Source organism: Artibeus jamaicensis, unplaced genomic scaffold (assembly GCF_021234435.1).
Source record: "Artibeus jamaicensis isolate MK-2021 breed Jamaican fruit bat unplaced genomic scaffold, CSHL_Jam_final scaffold_286, whole genome shotgun sequence".
In the NCBI taxonomy this organism is placed as follows: Eukaryota; Metazoa; Chordata; class Mammalia; order Chiroptera; family Phyllostomidae; genus Artibeus; species Artibeus jamaicensis.
The window spans coordinates 3,375,692-3,390,189 of NW_026522034.1; the positions used below are offsets into that span (position 1 = coordinate 3,375,692).

General features: G+C 41.5%; 1 protein-coding gene across 9 annotated transcripts in view; it reads left to right on the plus strand.

The window, feature by feature from the left end:
• The window catches only part of EDC3 (enhancer of mRNA decapping 3), an 80,935-nt gene that overhangs the window by 29,941 nt on the left and 36,496 nt on the right, over nucleotides 1–14,498 (plus strand). For all 9 annotated transcript variants that reach the window (XM_037134527.2, XM_053656817.1, XM_037134523.2 and 6 more), the window contains one exon: nucleotides 4,597–4,910. In XM_037134527.2, the coding sequence (XP_036990422.1) occupies nucleotides 4,597–4,910 (314 nt within the window). The remainder of the gene's footprint in view (nucleotides 1–4,596; nucleotides 4,911–14,498) is intronic.

Below are 14,498 nucleotides of genomic sequence, written 5' to 3' on the forward strand. Positions count from 1 at the left end.
AGACTGTTGGGCAAGAGCTTCCCTTAACTTTGTGAACAATACGTACACATAACTTTTTTTGTAGGTGTATCCATTTTTATTTCTTACCTCCTCTGAAGTCTCAGTAGAAGAAATACCCTTTGTGTTCAGGGCTCACCTTATTGTGTATGCTTTATATGCGATCCTTTTCTATCTCCTTTGAGACCCTAACCGTCTATTTCACGTCTTTAGTTTCAACCATTATTCTGTGTTCTTCCTCTCCACATTCAAACATCCCCAGGCCTCCCCCATAGTACAGGCATTCCCCCACCCCGCATACAACTTGCATTTGAACTATCATTTCCTTCTCTGTACACCCACATTTCTTTTCAGACCAAAAACGATCTGCCTTCATTTCCTTTGCGGCCTCATTCTCTAGTCCCTCCTTACCCGACTGTATCTTTTTTCTAACTTTACCATTTTGCTTAGCTATCTCTTGTCAAGGTTACAAATGGCCTAACTGCCAAATTCAGTGTCAGTGTCTCAATTATCATCTATTCAAATGCTCCCTTTTTTTTAAATCCTCAGCTGAGAACATTGTCTTTTTTTATTGTTTTTAGAGAGAAAGGAAGGGGGCGGGGTGGGAGGAGAGAAACACATCACTGTGAGAGAGAAACATTGATTGGCTGCCTTCTCCTACAGGGAATCCAACCTGTGTCCTTTCAGTGGCCAGGACAGCGCTCCGGCCAGGGAAGCCATGCCCGGCAGGGCAAGTGCTCACTAACTTTTGAAAGTGTCTGCTTCTTTTAGTTTCTCTGTCATTCCTTTGGGTTTTATTTTCATGTTTTCCTCCATTCCTTTATCTTTCTTTTTTCCAGGTTCCTTTTCTTATACTCACATTTTAAGATTGGTTTCCTCAAATTTCTATCTTTGATTCTTTTCTCACCCTGTACTCCCTAGATGTTCTCATGGATGCCTTCTGATATGTTCATGAGACCCCAAGTCTTTTTTACTAGTAATAATAACCATTTATTGAGTTCTTAATAACTAAATACTAGTCTTAATGATTTGCATATATCATGTCATTTATCCCTATAAGACTATTTGTAAACTGACCATTGTTTTTTTAATAATATATTTTATTGATTGTGCTATTACAGTTGTCCCATTTCCCCCCCTTCATTCCCCTCCACCCTGCTACCCACTCCAACCCACATTCCTCCCCTTTAGTTCATGTCCGTGTATCATAAGTTCTTTAGGTTCTACATTTCCCATACTATTCTTGCCCTCCCCTGTCTGTTTTCTCCCCATCGTGTATGCTACTTATTCTCTGTACCTTTTCCCCCCTTCTCCTCCTTCCACTCCCCTGTTGCTAACCCTCCATGTGATCTCCATTTCTGTGGTTCTGTTCCTGTTCTAGCCATTTGCTTAGGTTGCTTTTGTTTTAGGCATGGCTGTTAATAACTGTGAGCTTGCTGTCTTTTTACTGTTCATCTTTTTTATCTTCTTTTTCTTAGATAAGTCCCTTTAACATTTCATATAATAAGGGCTTGGTGATGATGAACTCCTTTAACTTGACCTTATCTGAGAAGCACTTTATCTTCCCTTCCATTCTAAATGAAAGCTTTGCTGGATAGAGCAATCTTGGATGTAGGTCCTTGCCTTTCATGACTTGGAATACTTCTTTCCAGCCCCTTCTTGCCTGTAAGGTCTCTTTTGAGAAATCAGCTGACAATCTGATGGGAACTCCTTTGTAGGTGACTGTCCCCTTATCTCTTGCTGCTTCTAGGATTCTCTCCTTCATTTTCATCTTGACTAATGTAACTATGATGTGCCTTGGTGTGTTCCTCCTTGGATACAACTTCTTCGGGACTCTGAGTTTCCTGGACTTCCTGGAAGTCTATTGCCTTTGCCATATTGGGGGAGTTCTCCTTTATTATTTGTTCAAATAAGTTTTCCAATTGTTGCTGTTCCTCTTCCTCTTCTGGTACCCCTATAATTAGGATATTGGAATGTTTAAAGATGTCCTGGAGGTTTCTAAGCCTCTCCTAATTTTTTTGAATTCTTGTTTCTTCATCCTTTTCTGTTTGGTTGTTTCTTTCTTCCTTCTGGTCCACTTCATTGATTTGAGTCCTAGTTTCCTTCCCATCACTATTGGTTCCCTATGCATTTTGCTTCATTTGACTTAGTGTAGCCTTCATTTTTTTTCATCTAATTTGCGACCAAAATAAACCAGTTCTATGAGCATTGTGATCACCAGTGTTTTGAACTGTGCATCTAATAGGTTGGCTCTCTCTTGGTTGCTTAGTTGTATTATTTCCGGAGCTTTGATCTGTTCTTCTGTTTGAGCCCCCCCCTTTTTTGGGGGGTCCTGATGCACCTGTTAGTATGAGGGGCAGAGCCTTAGGTGTTCACCAGGGCAGGGCAGCCCAGTTGCTGGGTTGTGACGCAGTATGTTCTGAGAGGGAACAATGGTGCTTGCTCTGCTGTCAGATTTCAGTCCCTTCCACTGCTTCCCTTAAGCAAACTGGGCCCTTCTGGTGCTGATTCCTGGGTGGGTGGGCTTGTGTACATTGTAGGACTCTGTGGGTCTCTCCAATGAACTCTCCTGTGAGGTTGGGAGTCTCTCCCAGCACCTCATCCCTCACAGATGTTTTCAGTCAGAGGTTTGAGGCTTTATTTCCTGGCACTGGGACCCTGGGTTGTGAGGTCTGTCTCGCTGCCCGTTTTTGCCTGGTTTATCTGCACACGAATGTGTGACCACAGTCAGCCAGTAGCCTTGCGTGCCTCACTGGGTCTGCTCGTTTCCTCCCCATGCCAGGGTCTGCTAGCCCTGCGCCGCCTGCGTTCCCAGGTCTGCCAGTCACCGCTTTTTCCTGTGTCTACCGCTCTCCGCTGGCCACCTGCTCCACCCCTCTTACTGGTCTGGATGAATGGTTGTCTGACTTTTTGTACAGTTCAGTTTTCTGTCTGTTCTGGGTGTGTTTTGGTTTCTAAATCTTTGTTGTCCTTAATTTTGGTTGTGCAAAGAGGCACAGTGTTTCTACCTAGGCCTCCATCTTGGCCGTAGTGTCTCAGACTGCCATCAAAGACTAACTCGGACATCCCGGGGAAAGGACGTGTCTGAGGCCTGCGGGGGCGGGGGGGCAGGCGGGGCAGAATGCGCTCAGGTGTGGCCCGAGCCGACACCCCTATAAACTGGCCATTGTTATTACTGATGACTTCTCTGTTTGCCTATACCAAATCTTTAATTTAGGCCCATTTTCTGAGCTCCAGACACTTTATTTTAATTGTCTACTGGGTATTTCAAGGTGGATATCCTTAAATCTTCAATTAAGATTTTCAAAGTTGAACTCATGTTACCTACAGATTTCTTTTCCAAAAATTTACCCTTAGTAGGTGACTAATAACACTCTCCACCCAAGTTAGAAACTTAAGAATCATAATAAATTCTTTCTCTTTGATCCCACTGTTCAGTTAGTCACCAAATCCTGTGGGTTGCAAATGTCTCATGGTTCCATCTTCCTTTCTCCCTTTTCATCATCACTTGCCCTGTTTCTCTCCTCTTATTTCTTGCCTGGTCTCCTAACTGGTGCTGTTGCTTCTAGTTTCTCCATCTACAGCCACTAGAAAAATCCAGTGTGATTACGACTGGCCCCTAATTGCCTCCACAGGCCTTACCTCCTGGTGGCCTGCACAAGCATCCGACCCTTTAGTCACACCGTAACATTTGCGTGCATCAAGTGGGCCACACGTTCTCAGCCTCTTAGCCTTGGCTTGAGATGCCTGTCCCACCTGACCAACTCTTATTTTCCATCCTCCAGACTTAGCATACATATTTCATCCACCTCTGCCAAACTAACGTCTTTATTTTCCTTTTAGGTTCTCTAGTCTCCTATGCAAACCTCTGTCATAAGGAGACTATGACAAAGTGTCAACACTTTAAGACATTTTTTCCTTTTTTATTGAATTTATTGGGGTGACATTGGTTAACAAAATTATACAGATTTCAAGTGCATAATTCTACAATCTACAACACATCTTCTGTACACTGTAGTGTGTGTTCACCACCCCAAGTCAAGTCTCCTTCTATCACCATCTATCCCCCCATATCCTCTTCCACCTGTCCCCAGCAGTCACCACACTATGGTCTATATCCATGAGTTTTTTTCTCCTTTCTTTTTTGCTCAATCCCTCCACCCACTCAGCCCCCAGTATTTAACACTTTTGATTGTCTACTTGTCTTTTCTGACTAGACTATGAGTTCTTTGTGGGCATGTATTGCTTTTCATCTCTATATACCCCATTCCCAGTGCAGGGCTTACCACATATTAAGTACTGTGTATATGCCTACCGAATGAGCAGGTGAGCGAATGAATGAAAAAAAAGCTGTAAAGCATTCTGGAAATCCAAGATGTTGATGATAGTTTTGTGATTAACAATATGGCTCTTTAAAGGGCAGTGCTGTGTCAGTGCCATGTTGGTGGCTGAGCTGTGTGTCTCTACCACCTTTCTTAGTTTTTGATAACTCATTGAAATGCAGCCCTACAAAGGTGTAGCTGGTTGCTCTTGATTCCAGTTTCATCATTATTACCACTTACTGTATTTTTGAGAATTGGATTGTTTTGTGTATTTCAGGGCAGGTGACATTATGGAATTAAAAATTCTGGAGATACCAGGTCCTGGAGAAAACCAACATTTTGGAGACCTTCAGACAGATTTAGGCTCCTCTGGTGTTGGGTACCAAATGGGTATCAATCAGAATGGCATGGGCAGGTTGGTCAAGAAGCCAGCCCCTTCCAGCACTGCCCCGCAGAACATCCCGAAGAGGACCGATGTGAAGAGCCACGATGCTGCCGTCTCCCCGCAGCAGCAGTGCTCCAGGAGCTGTGTGGATAGGCACGCAGAGCCCTTGAGTCAGTCCAGAAGTTTTCGTCGTCGGCACAACTCTTGTAAGTCAGAGCAAGTTGATTATTTCTTCTTAACTTGATGTTTGAAGGCTGTAAGTTCTTATCCACTGCTATTCTTTAAAGAATCCTTTGTTACCCTAATATAAAAGGATATTGGCAGAGCTTCCCCAAAATATACCATGGTTCTCTTATTCCAGGGCTATTTCCTCAATGACTAAGAGGAAAGAAAAAAGCTGCTGGAGACTCACACCAATTCCTGCCCTCTCCTGCTACTTCCCTTTCTTCAAGAAAACACCTGCTTAGAGTTCACATAGACAGAAGTGATAGTGTTTTTGATCTGGTAACTGATGCTTGTAGTGATATCTGATTTGAACCTGCATTTCAGCTGTTCCAGGGGATTCTTGGATGACTTTTCTTCTTGTGATTTAGCTCCCATCCTCAATTAGAGGAGAGGGAGGTGACTTGTCTAGACATCTCTGTGATCTTAGTTTCAGACTGATGACTGTGAACTTGCTGTACTCACTGTTCGTGCTGGCCTAGTTAATTCACTAGACTCTGCTTTGCTCTGTGACATACTCATTGACATAATATGAGTCTTTTACAGAATGAGGAGTTACAACAGATTCACTGGAGTCTGTGTGGCACTGATGTCAGGGGTCATCATTTGAACTTTTGAAAATACCTGATTCTATGAATAAAATTTTGAAATTAAAAAAAAAGTGTTTCACGATACTTTTCTTCAGTGCTTCTTCAGTAACTATCTGAATTGACCATGATTGAAAACCTGAGACTGAAATTGAATTGTTACTTCTGTTCCTTTGAAAAATTATAGAACACTTGGATAGAAAATGAGTCTTTCCATTTAAACTTTAAAACCTTCACTACTTTGCTTTATTTTTCTTTAGAAAAACAAAACAAAACTAAAACTGGACCTTTTGTCTTTACTAAAAGTATTGACTTGTTTGTTAAAAGTTTAAATAAGCAGTTTATAATCTCATACACTTGGAGATCATCTTTATTAACCATTTATATATTTTTCAACATATTTTCTCCCTGCTATTGACATCTGATATTATTATGGTGCATTTGTTACAATTAATGAAGGAATGTTGATACATTATTAGCAACTAAAGTCTATATATTATTCATCCAGCAAACACATTACACTTAATAGTCGTATTGCCTCTTGGCTGTGATGGTTTCTCAGACTTTCATTGTTTCTGATGTCCTAATTTTGATAAATACTGGTCAGATATTTGGTAGAGTATCCCTCAGTTGATATTTGATGTTTTCCTCATGATTATACTGGGATTATGTGTTTTGGAGAGGAGGGCCACAGAGATGAAGTGTTATTAACATTACATCACATCAAAGGTAGCTGTCCCCTGGGTGTCCGGGCTCTGGGGTTTCTTAAGTGCTACAAACCCAGGTCATCCCTGACCTTTGTGTTGCCTGGGGCCACCCTGCCTGAGCTATAAAAGCAATCTGAGATGGCTGCTGCTTGTAGGGCTGGGCTTGGAGGTTCTGAGGCAAAGCCAAGCTGTGAATCTAGGCTGGTTGCTGCTGGTGTGGAGCCTGGGGCCACTTAGCAATAGGTACAGGGGCCAGGGGGTAGGGGTTGTTGAGTGCTCACTGAGGCTGGCTGTTGCTTGTTTGAGTGGATTTAGGAAGTTGTGAAGCATGAGCCAAGGCCAGCCATTCAGATGGGAAAGCAGCTTGGGTGGGCCCATAAGTTGGGTAGGACAAAGTCTCTGGGGATCTCCAGGGCGAAGCAAACAGTGTTAGCCAGGTTGATGGAGACTTAGGTGTGGCACCAGCATGCCACTTCGGTGGCTTTGTTGGGGGGATGGTTCAGATATGGGATAATGGCCTCTGCCTGCCTTTCTGTCTGGGAGAAAGCTGTCCCCTAGCTCTTGCCTTGATGACAGACACTTCAGTTCCTCCCTGTATGCCCCTGCTGCCTTTCAAGCTGCTACCTCGGTGCTGGAGCTCTGAGAGAGTGAGTCTGAGAAAGTCTGTGTGTGGGCTCTTTGAGAGAAACTGCTTGGGACTCCAGAGGTTTCTTACACAGACTCAATCCCCACTGGTTTTTGCAGCCCAATGTTATGGGAACTAAACTTCCTGGCTCTGGAACTTTGGGCTGGGGGGGGGGCCTCTTGTGGGGCTGGGACTCCTCACTCTCGGGATATCCCTCCTGAACTTTTATCCACCACACGTGGATATAGGACCAAACCATTCCACATCTGTACCTTTCCTACTAGTTTGGAAGGATGTGGTTTCTTGATTTCCGTAGTTCTGACTTCTCTGACTTCCATTCAGCTCAATTTCTGACAGTTCTGAGTGATGGTGCTTCTATATTTTAGTTGTAATTTTGATGTGGTTGTGCAGGGAAGTGAGTCATGTTCACCTGTGCTGCCATCTCGACCGGAAGTTGGTTTTTTTAAATATATTTTATTGATTATATTATCACAGTTGTCCCATTTCCCCCCTTCATTCCCCTCCACCCTGCACACCCTCTCCCTCCCACATTCCCCCCCTTTAGTTCATGTCCATGTGTCGTAAGTTCTTTAGCTTTTACATTTCCCATACTATTCTTGCCCTCCTCCTGTCTATTTTCTGCCTGGTATCTATGCTACTTATTCTCTGTACCTTCCCCACTCTCTCCTCCTCCCACTCCCCTGTTGCTAACCCTCCATGTGATCTCCATTTCTGTGGTTCTGTTCCTGTTATAGTTGTTTCCTTTGTTTTTATTTTAGGTGTGGTTGTTAGTCATTGTGAGTTTGCTGTCATTTTAGTATACATGTTCTTTATCTTTTTCTTAGATAAGTCCCTTAAACATTTCATATAATTAGGGCTTGGTGATATGAACTCCTTCAACTTGACCTTACCTGAGAAGCACTTTATCTGCCCTTCCATTCTAAATGAAAGTTTTGCTGGATAGAGCAATCATGGATGGAGGTCTTTGGATTTCATGACTTGGAATACTTCTTTCCAGCCCCTTCTTACCTGTAAGGTCTCTTTTGAGAAATCAGCTGACAGTCTGATGGGAACTCCTTTGTAGGTGACTGTCTCCTTATCTCTTGCTGCTTCTAGGATTCTCTCCTTCATTTTCATCTTGGCTAATGTAATTATGATGTGCCTTGGTGTGTTCTTCCTTGGGTCCAACTTCTTTGGGACTCTCTGAGCTTCCTGGATTTCCTGGAAGTCTATTTCCTTTGCCATATTGGGGAAGTTCTCCTTCATTATTTGTTCAAATAAGTTTTCCACTTGTTGCTGTTCCTCTTCCCCTTCTGGTACCCCTATAATTTGGATGTTGGAGCGTTTAAAGATGTCCTGGAGGTTCCTAAGCCTCTCCTCATTGTTATGAATTCTTGTTTCTTCCTTCTTTTCTATTTGGTTGTTTCTTCCTTCTGGTCCACTCCATTGATTTGAGTCCCAGTTTCCTTTCCATCACTATTGGTTCCCTATGCATTTCCCTTCATTTCACTTAGTTTAACATTCATTTGTTCATCTAATTTGTGACTAAAATCAACCAGTACTGTGAGCAACCTGATCACCAGTGATTTGAACTGTGCATCTGATAGATTGGCTATCTCTTGGTCACTTACAAGTATTGGCTCTGGGGCTTTGAGCTGTTCTTCAGCCATAATGTTTTGGTCTGTTTGCACCTGTTGCGCCGTATGAGGGGCAGGGTAACCCAAGTCACTGGGTTGTGATGCTGTATGTGGGGGCGGGGTTAGAGAAGAAAAAAAAATGGTGCTTTGCTCTGCTCTTTGTTGCACCTCAGTCTCTTCTGCCGCTTCCCCCAAGCAAATTGTGCCTCTCTGGTGCTGATTCCCGAGTGGGTGGGCTTATGTGCATTCTAGGACCCTGTGGGTTTCTCCAACGAACTTTCCTGTGAGGGTGGGAGTTTCTCCCTGGGCCTCAATCCCCACAAGTGTTTTCAGTCGGTGTTTTGAGGCTTATTTCCCAGCGCTAGGACTCTGGGTTGTGCGATCTGTCTCACTCTCTAGTAATCTACGTGCGAATGTGGGACTGCTGCAGGGTCAGCCAGCCACCTTGCGCACGGTGCCCCACTTCTCAATTGCTGCCTCGCTGGGTCTGCCAGCTGCCACCTGGGTGCCCAAGGTCTGTCCAGTGTCACTGTTTCCTGTGCTGTGACCTCTCTCCACTCAGCCGCCCTACTGCGCCCTGCGCTATGGATGAATGTGTCTATTTTAACTCCTTGGTTGTTGGACTTCCATACAGTTTAATTTTCTTTCAGTTTTGGTTGTTACTTTGTTTCTGAATTGTTGTCCTTATTTTGGTTGTTCGAGGCGGCACAGTGTATCTACCTACACCTCCATCTTGGCCGGAAGTCCTCAGAAGTTGGTTTTTTATTTTTGATGTTGACCTTAATTGCCTGGCTGAGGTAGTGTGTGTCAGATTTCTTCTGTAAAGTAACTCTTTTCCCACCTTTCCAAACTGTCCTCTTTCTAAGGAAGTCACTGTGTGCACCCCACACCTGTGTGCCCTGGGAGGGCATCGTGCACCCAAGATTTCTCTCCCATGTATTGATTTACTCAATCACTTATTTTTTTATCAGTATGGACTAAATTCTATACTGCTTTATTTTTTAGAGAGAAATATCAATGTATGGTTGCCTCTGGTGCGTCCCCTGCTGGGAACTGGCCTGTAACCCAGGCATGTGCCCTGACTGGGAATCGAACTGCGGTCCTTTGGTTTGCAGGCCCGTGCTCAATCCACTGAGCTACAGTGGCCAGGGATTATACTGCTTTATTTTAGTGCTCATCACTTCGGCTTTGACTACAGGGAGCTCTTTCAGTTGGCTGCTGTGTATGTGCCTTTGACTTGCCCCCATTGCATGTACTCTGACATGCACTTATGTGGATGGTTTCCTCCCAGTAGTTCTTTACTTCTCTGGCACCACAGGAGGCTCCAGGTTTATCTTCCTCCTAGAAACAGCCACGTCTCTAAGGAGCCGTTACTTCTCATTGGAGAATAATATTACAAACCATGGTCTTGGCGCTTGATATATACTCTGGCTACCAGGTTTTGCCCTTTAAGCTGACAGAACAGGGAAATATGCGTGCATACTTCATCTGTGTATATATGCATACCTATAAATATTTTTGTACTATATGAAGCTAAATATGAGTTTATATTGATATCTGCAATTTTAACCCATTACCATGTGAATGATTCTAGCCTCCTTTTCTTATCTGTAACTCTAACTGTGAGACACCTGTCTCCTGCCATTCGCCATCCATTCACTTAAATTATTCTCTTCCAGTATGCATATATAGCAGTGTAAGAATCACTAATCTGTACCCTCACCCCTACATTGACTTGTTTCATGTAACAAATTCTGTCACCTACTGCATTTCATCCTGAGATCCTCCAGGATGAAGGCGATTTAAAAAATTTTATGTACATTAAAAAAATAAGCAAAAAAATTTAATTAATGTACATTAAAGCTCACTCTTTGGCTTCTGAAGTTCTGTGGATTTTAACAACTGCAATGTCTTGTGTCCATTGTTACAGTATCAGACAGAATCCCTCTTGTTTTACCTGTTCAGTCCTTTCACCTTTCCCTTTATGACCTCTCGTTCCTGACTATTCCTTTCTGCCACAGCAACTGATCTTTTTACCAACCTCTGTCGTTTTGCCTTTTCCAGAATATTGCATAATTTTAAAAAATTTTTTGTTTTTCAATTACAGTTTATAGTCAATTTAGTTTCAGGTGTATAGCATTATGGTTACACAGTCATACAAGTGATTCCCTAATATTTCCAGTACCCACCTGGCACCATACATATTTATTACAATATTATTGACTACATTCCGTATGCTGTCCTTGACATCCCTATGGCTGTTCTGTAACTACCAATCTGTATTTCTCAGTCCCTTCACCTTTTTCATGCAGCCCCTCCCCACGCCCCCACCCAGAGTGTCACATAAATAAAGTCACACAGTTGGTAGCTTTTTCAGACTGTCTTTCACTTAACAATATGCATTTAAGATTGTTTCATATCTTTTTGTGGCTTGATAGATCATTTTCTTTTACTTATGAATAATATTTTATCAAATAGATGTTTATTTCTCCACTTACCTATTCAGGGATATCTTGGCCTGAATCACAGGTTTTCATGATTATGACTAAATCTGCCATAAACATTTGTGTGCAGGTTTTATGTGGACTTAGTTTTCAGATAAGTTGTGTAAATACCTAGGAGTGTGATGATTTGATGTTATGGTATGACTATCAATTTTTCTGTTTTTTTCCCAGTACTAGAAATTATAGTGACTCTCTTGAAAGACTGCATTTGACTTCAAAACAAGAAATTTGTTTGATCTTTAATTATTTACTTTGGTATATTAAAAAATGTAGTCACTATCAAAAGCATACCTTGACTGATACTGCTTCTACTTTCACTGTTTGCTTTGTTCTTTTTCTTAGATTAACTATGCATAAATATTATAAAGAGATCATGGGCAAAAAAATGGTATTCTCTTTCAGAGAACTTTTTCTGAGTCCAGATTGTGTGGGAAATGCCTGTGGCCTGGGAATTTGATTATGAAATGTGGCTCAGATTTAGTTTGTGATAGAAGGTAGAATTACATCTGGGGTTCCAGCCAAGATGGAGGCATAGGCAGAAGAAACTCTTTGATTCCTCACACAACCAAAAGAAGGATAACAACCAATTTTAAAATAAAGAACAACAAGAACTGCCAAAAAAAACATTTGCATGGAAATCCAACAACCAAGGAGTTCACCAAGACAAAGAAATATGGTCCAAATGAAAGAACAGATCAACACTCCAGAAAAAGAGCTAAGCAACAAGGAGATAGCCAACCTATCAGATGCAGAGTTCAAATCACTGGTAATCAGGATGCTCAAAGAATTGAGCTCAGTTACAAAATGAAGGAAGAAATGAAGTCTATACAAATTGAAATAAAGGAAAATATACAGGGAACCAACAGTGAAGGGAAGGAAACTGGGACCCAAATCAGCAGTTTGGAACAAAAGGGAGAAATAAGCATCTAACTGGAACAGAATGAAGAAACAAGATTTTTAAAAATGAGGAGGTGCTTAGGAGCCTCTGGAACAACTTTAAACGTTCCAGCATCTGAATCATGGGAGTGGTGGCAGGAGAAGAGGAAGAGCAAGATACTGAACACTTATTTGAACAAATAATGAAGGAAAACTTCCCCAATCTGGCAAAGAAAGTAGACTTCCAGGAAGCCCAGGAAGCCCCTAGAGTCCCAAAGAAATTGGACCCAAGGAGGAGCACACCAAGACACATCATAATTACATTACCCAAGATTAAAGATAAGGAGAAAAATCTTTAAAGCAGCAAGAGGAGCTCTGGCTGGTGTGGCTAAGTGGATTGAGTGATCGCCGGCAAACTGAGAGGTTGCCAGTTCAATTCCCAGTCAGGGCACATGCCTGGGTCGCAGGCCAGGTCCCTGCAGGCCACTTCCCAGCAGGGGATGCATGAAAGGCAACTGTACATTGATGTTTCTCTCCCTCTCTCCTTCCCTTCCCCTCTAAAGATAAATAAATAAAATCTTTATAAAAGTAAATAAATAAAAGCAGCAAGAGGAAAGGAGACAGTTACCTACAAAGGAATTCCCATAAGACTATCAGCTGATTTTTCAAAAAGTCTTACAGACAAGAAGGGGCTGGAAAGAAATATTACAAGTCATGAAAGGCAAGGACCTATATCCAAGATTACTCTACCCAGCAAAGCTATCATTTAGAATGGAAGGGCAGATAAAGTGCTTCTCAGATAAGGTCAAGTTAAAGGAGTTCATTATCACCAAGCCCTAATTATATGAAATGTAAAAGGGACTTATCTAAGAAATAGAAGATGGTCAAAAACTACAAACAGTAAGATGACAACAAACTCATAACTATTAATAACTGAACCTAAAAAACAAAAACAAAAAATAAGCAAATAACTAGAACAGAAACAGAATCACAGAAATGAAGATCCCATGAAGGGTTATCTATGGGGAGGGAGAGGGGGGAAGTGAGGGTGCAAGGTACGGGAATAAGAAGCATAATCGGTAGGCATAAAATAGACAGGAGTAGGTTAGGAATAGTATAGGAAATGGAGAAATTAAAGAACTTATATGTACGACCCATGGACTTGAACTGTTGGGGGAGTGCTGGAGGGTAAGGTGGGCAGTGCGGGGAGGAGGGGGATAAAGGAGGAAAAAAATTGAGACAATTGTAATAGCATAATTAATAAAATATACTTTGAAAAAAGAATTACATCTATTTATCTGTAGAATTACATTTATTTATCTGTTCAGTGGCCCTCTAAGATAGATAAGTAGTAGTGTCTGCTAGAGATTGACTTACTTGGCGTTTATATAATATTTTAAGGATTCCAAAGATATTGATTGGTTTCTTCCCACCACAGTTGTAACGTAGGTAGGTTATCGATGTTTTCTTCATTGATGAATGAAGAGAAGGAGATATAGATTTCTAATGAGAAATCTATAAATAGAATTCTGATTTATGGACATTGATGTTGAGACTAATGGACTGATAAAGTTATGGGCATATAATTTCTCTTCAACTCTGGCTTTTACATGTTGTTTCAAGGTTAGTAATGAATTTTTGAGGGACCTACTGGTTCTTGTTACCTAATCCAACACTGATGAGAGATTTAGCACAGGTAGATTTTAATCTCTTCCTTTGGGTGAAGGTTAGTTATAAAGAATGCTTTCTATGACCTTGTGCCGCGGTCTGGCCGCAGCGAGTCAAGGGGTCCCACAGGTGAGGGTAGGCGTTGGCGCTGGGTAACAGACGACAACACGCCTCAAAGGACAGTGAAGCTCTGTTCTGTTTATTGCAAGTACAAGCAGGTTTTTATATTTTCATTTCAGGTAGTGATTAACATTTGCAGTATAGCATGATCAGTTAAGCAGAAAAAATCAATACAAAGGTAATCAGTAAAAGTACGAAAGTTCCCATAGATTTAGTTATAATAAACAAAGATTATTTTAACCAGGAGAGCTATTAATCAGACAATTAGAAGTATCTTATTGTATATTAAAGTTTCTCAGAATTTGTCATAGGGCAAAAGGATACGCTAGATTGAGTAGAGAAAATAGGAAATTTATTATAAGGCCCTTGTGATGTCTAACTTAGCTATCTCTCTTTTTTTGTCTAAAATGTTTTTCTGTGTACTATAAATTCTGACTCTTTAGTAACTGTTTAGTTTGTAATAACTAGCTAGCTTTTGTTATTTCTTTGCCTGTCTAGTTGATATATATTCTTATTCAAGGTAAAGGAGGGGCTATTCCTATGTTGCAGGGGGCTTTCAAGGGTACTTCTTTTAAGTTTCTCTAGGAGTTCTTCTATAGACATGTTTTGTACTTTGATTCCCTCTAAGAAAGCAGTGAGGTCATCTCCTGATTTCCTAGAGTTTTCTAATTTATCTTGGGTGTTTTTCCAATGATCTGTTATTGATTAAGCTTGAATTCTCAGAATGTTCTGGTTGTTTCTTTGTACCTATATTCCCTAACGTTTCTAGTATGATATCATTATTCTGTTCATTGAGCCGGGAAAGGTCTAAGCGCACTATCTGAATCACTGCAAGGGTATTCATAATG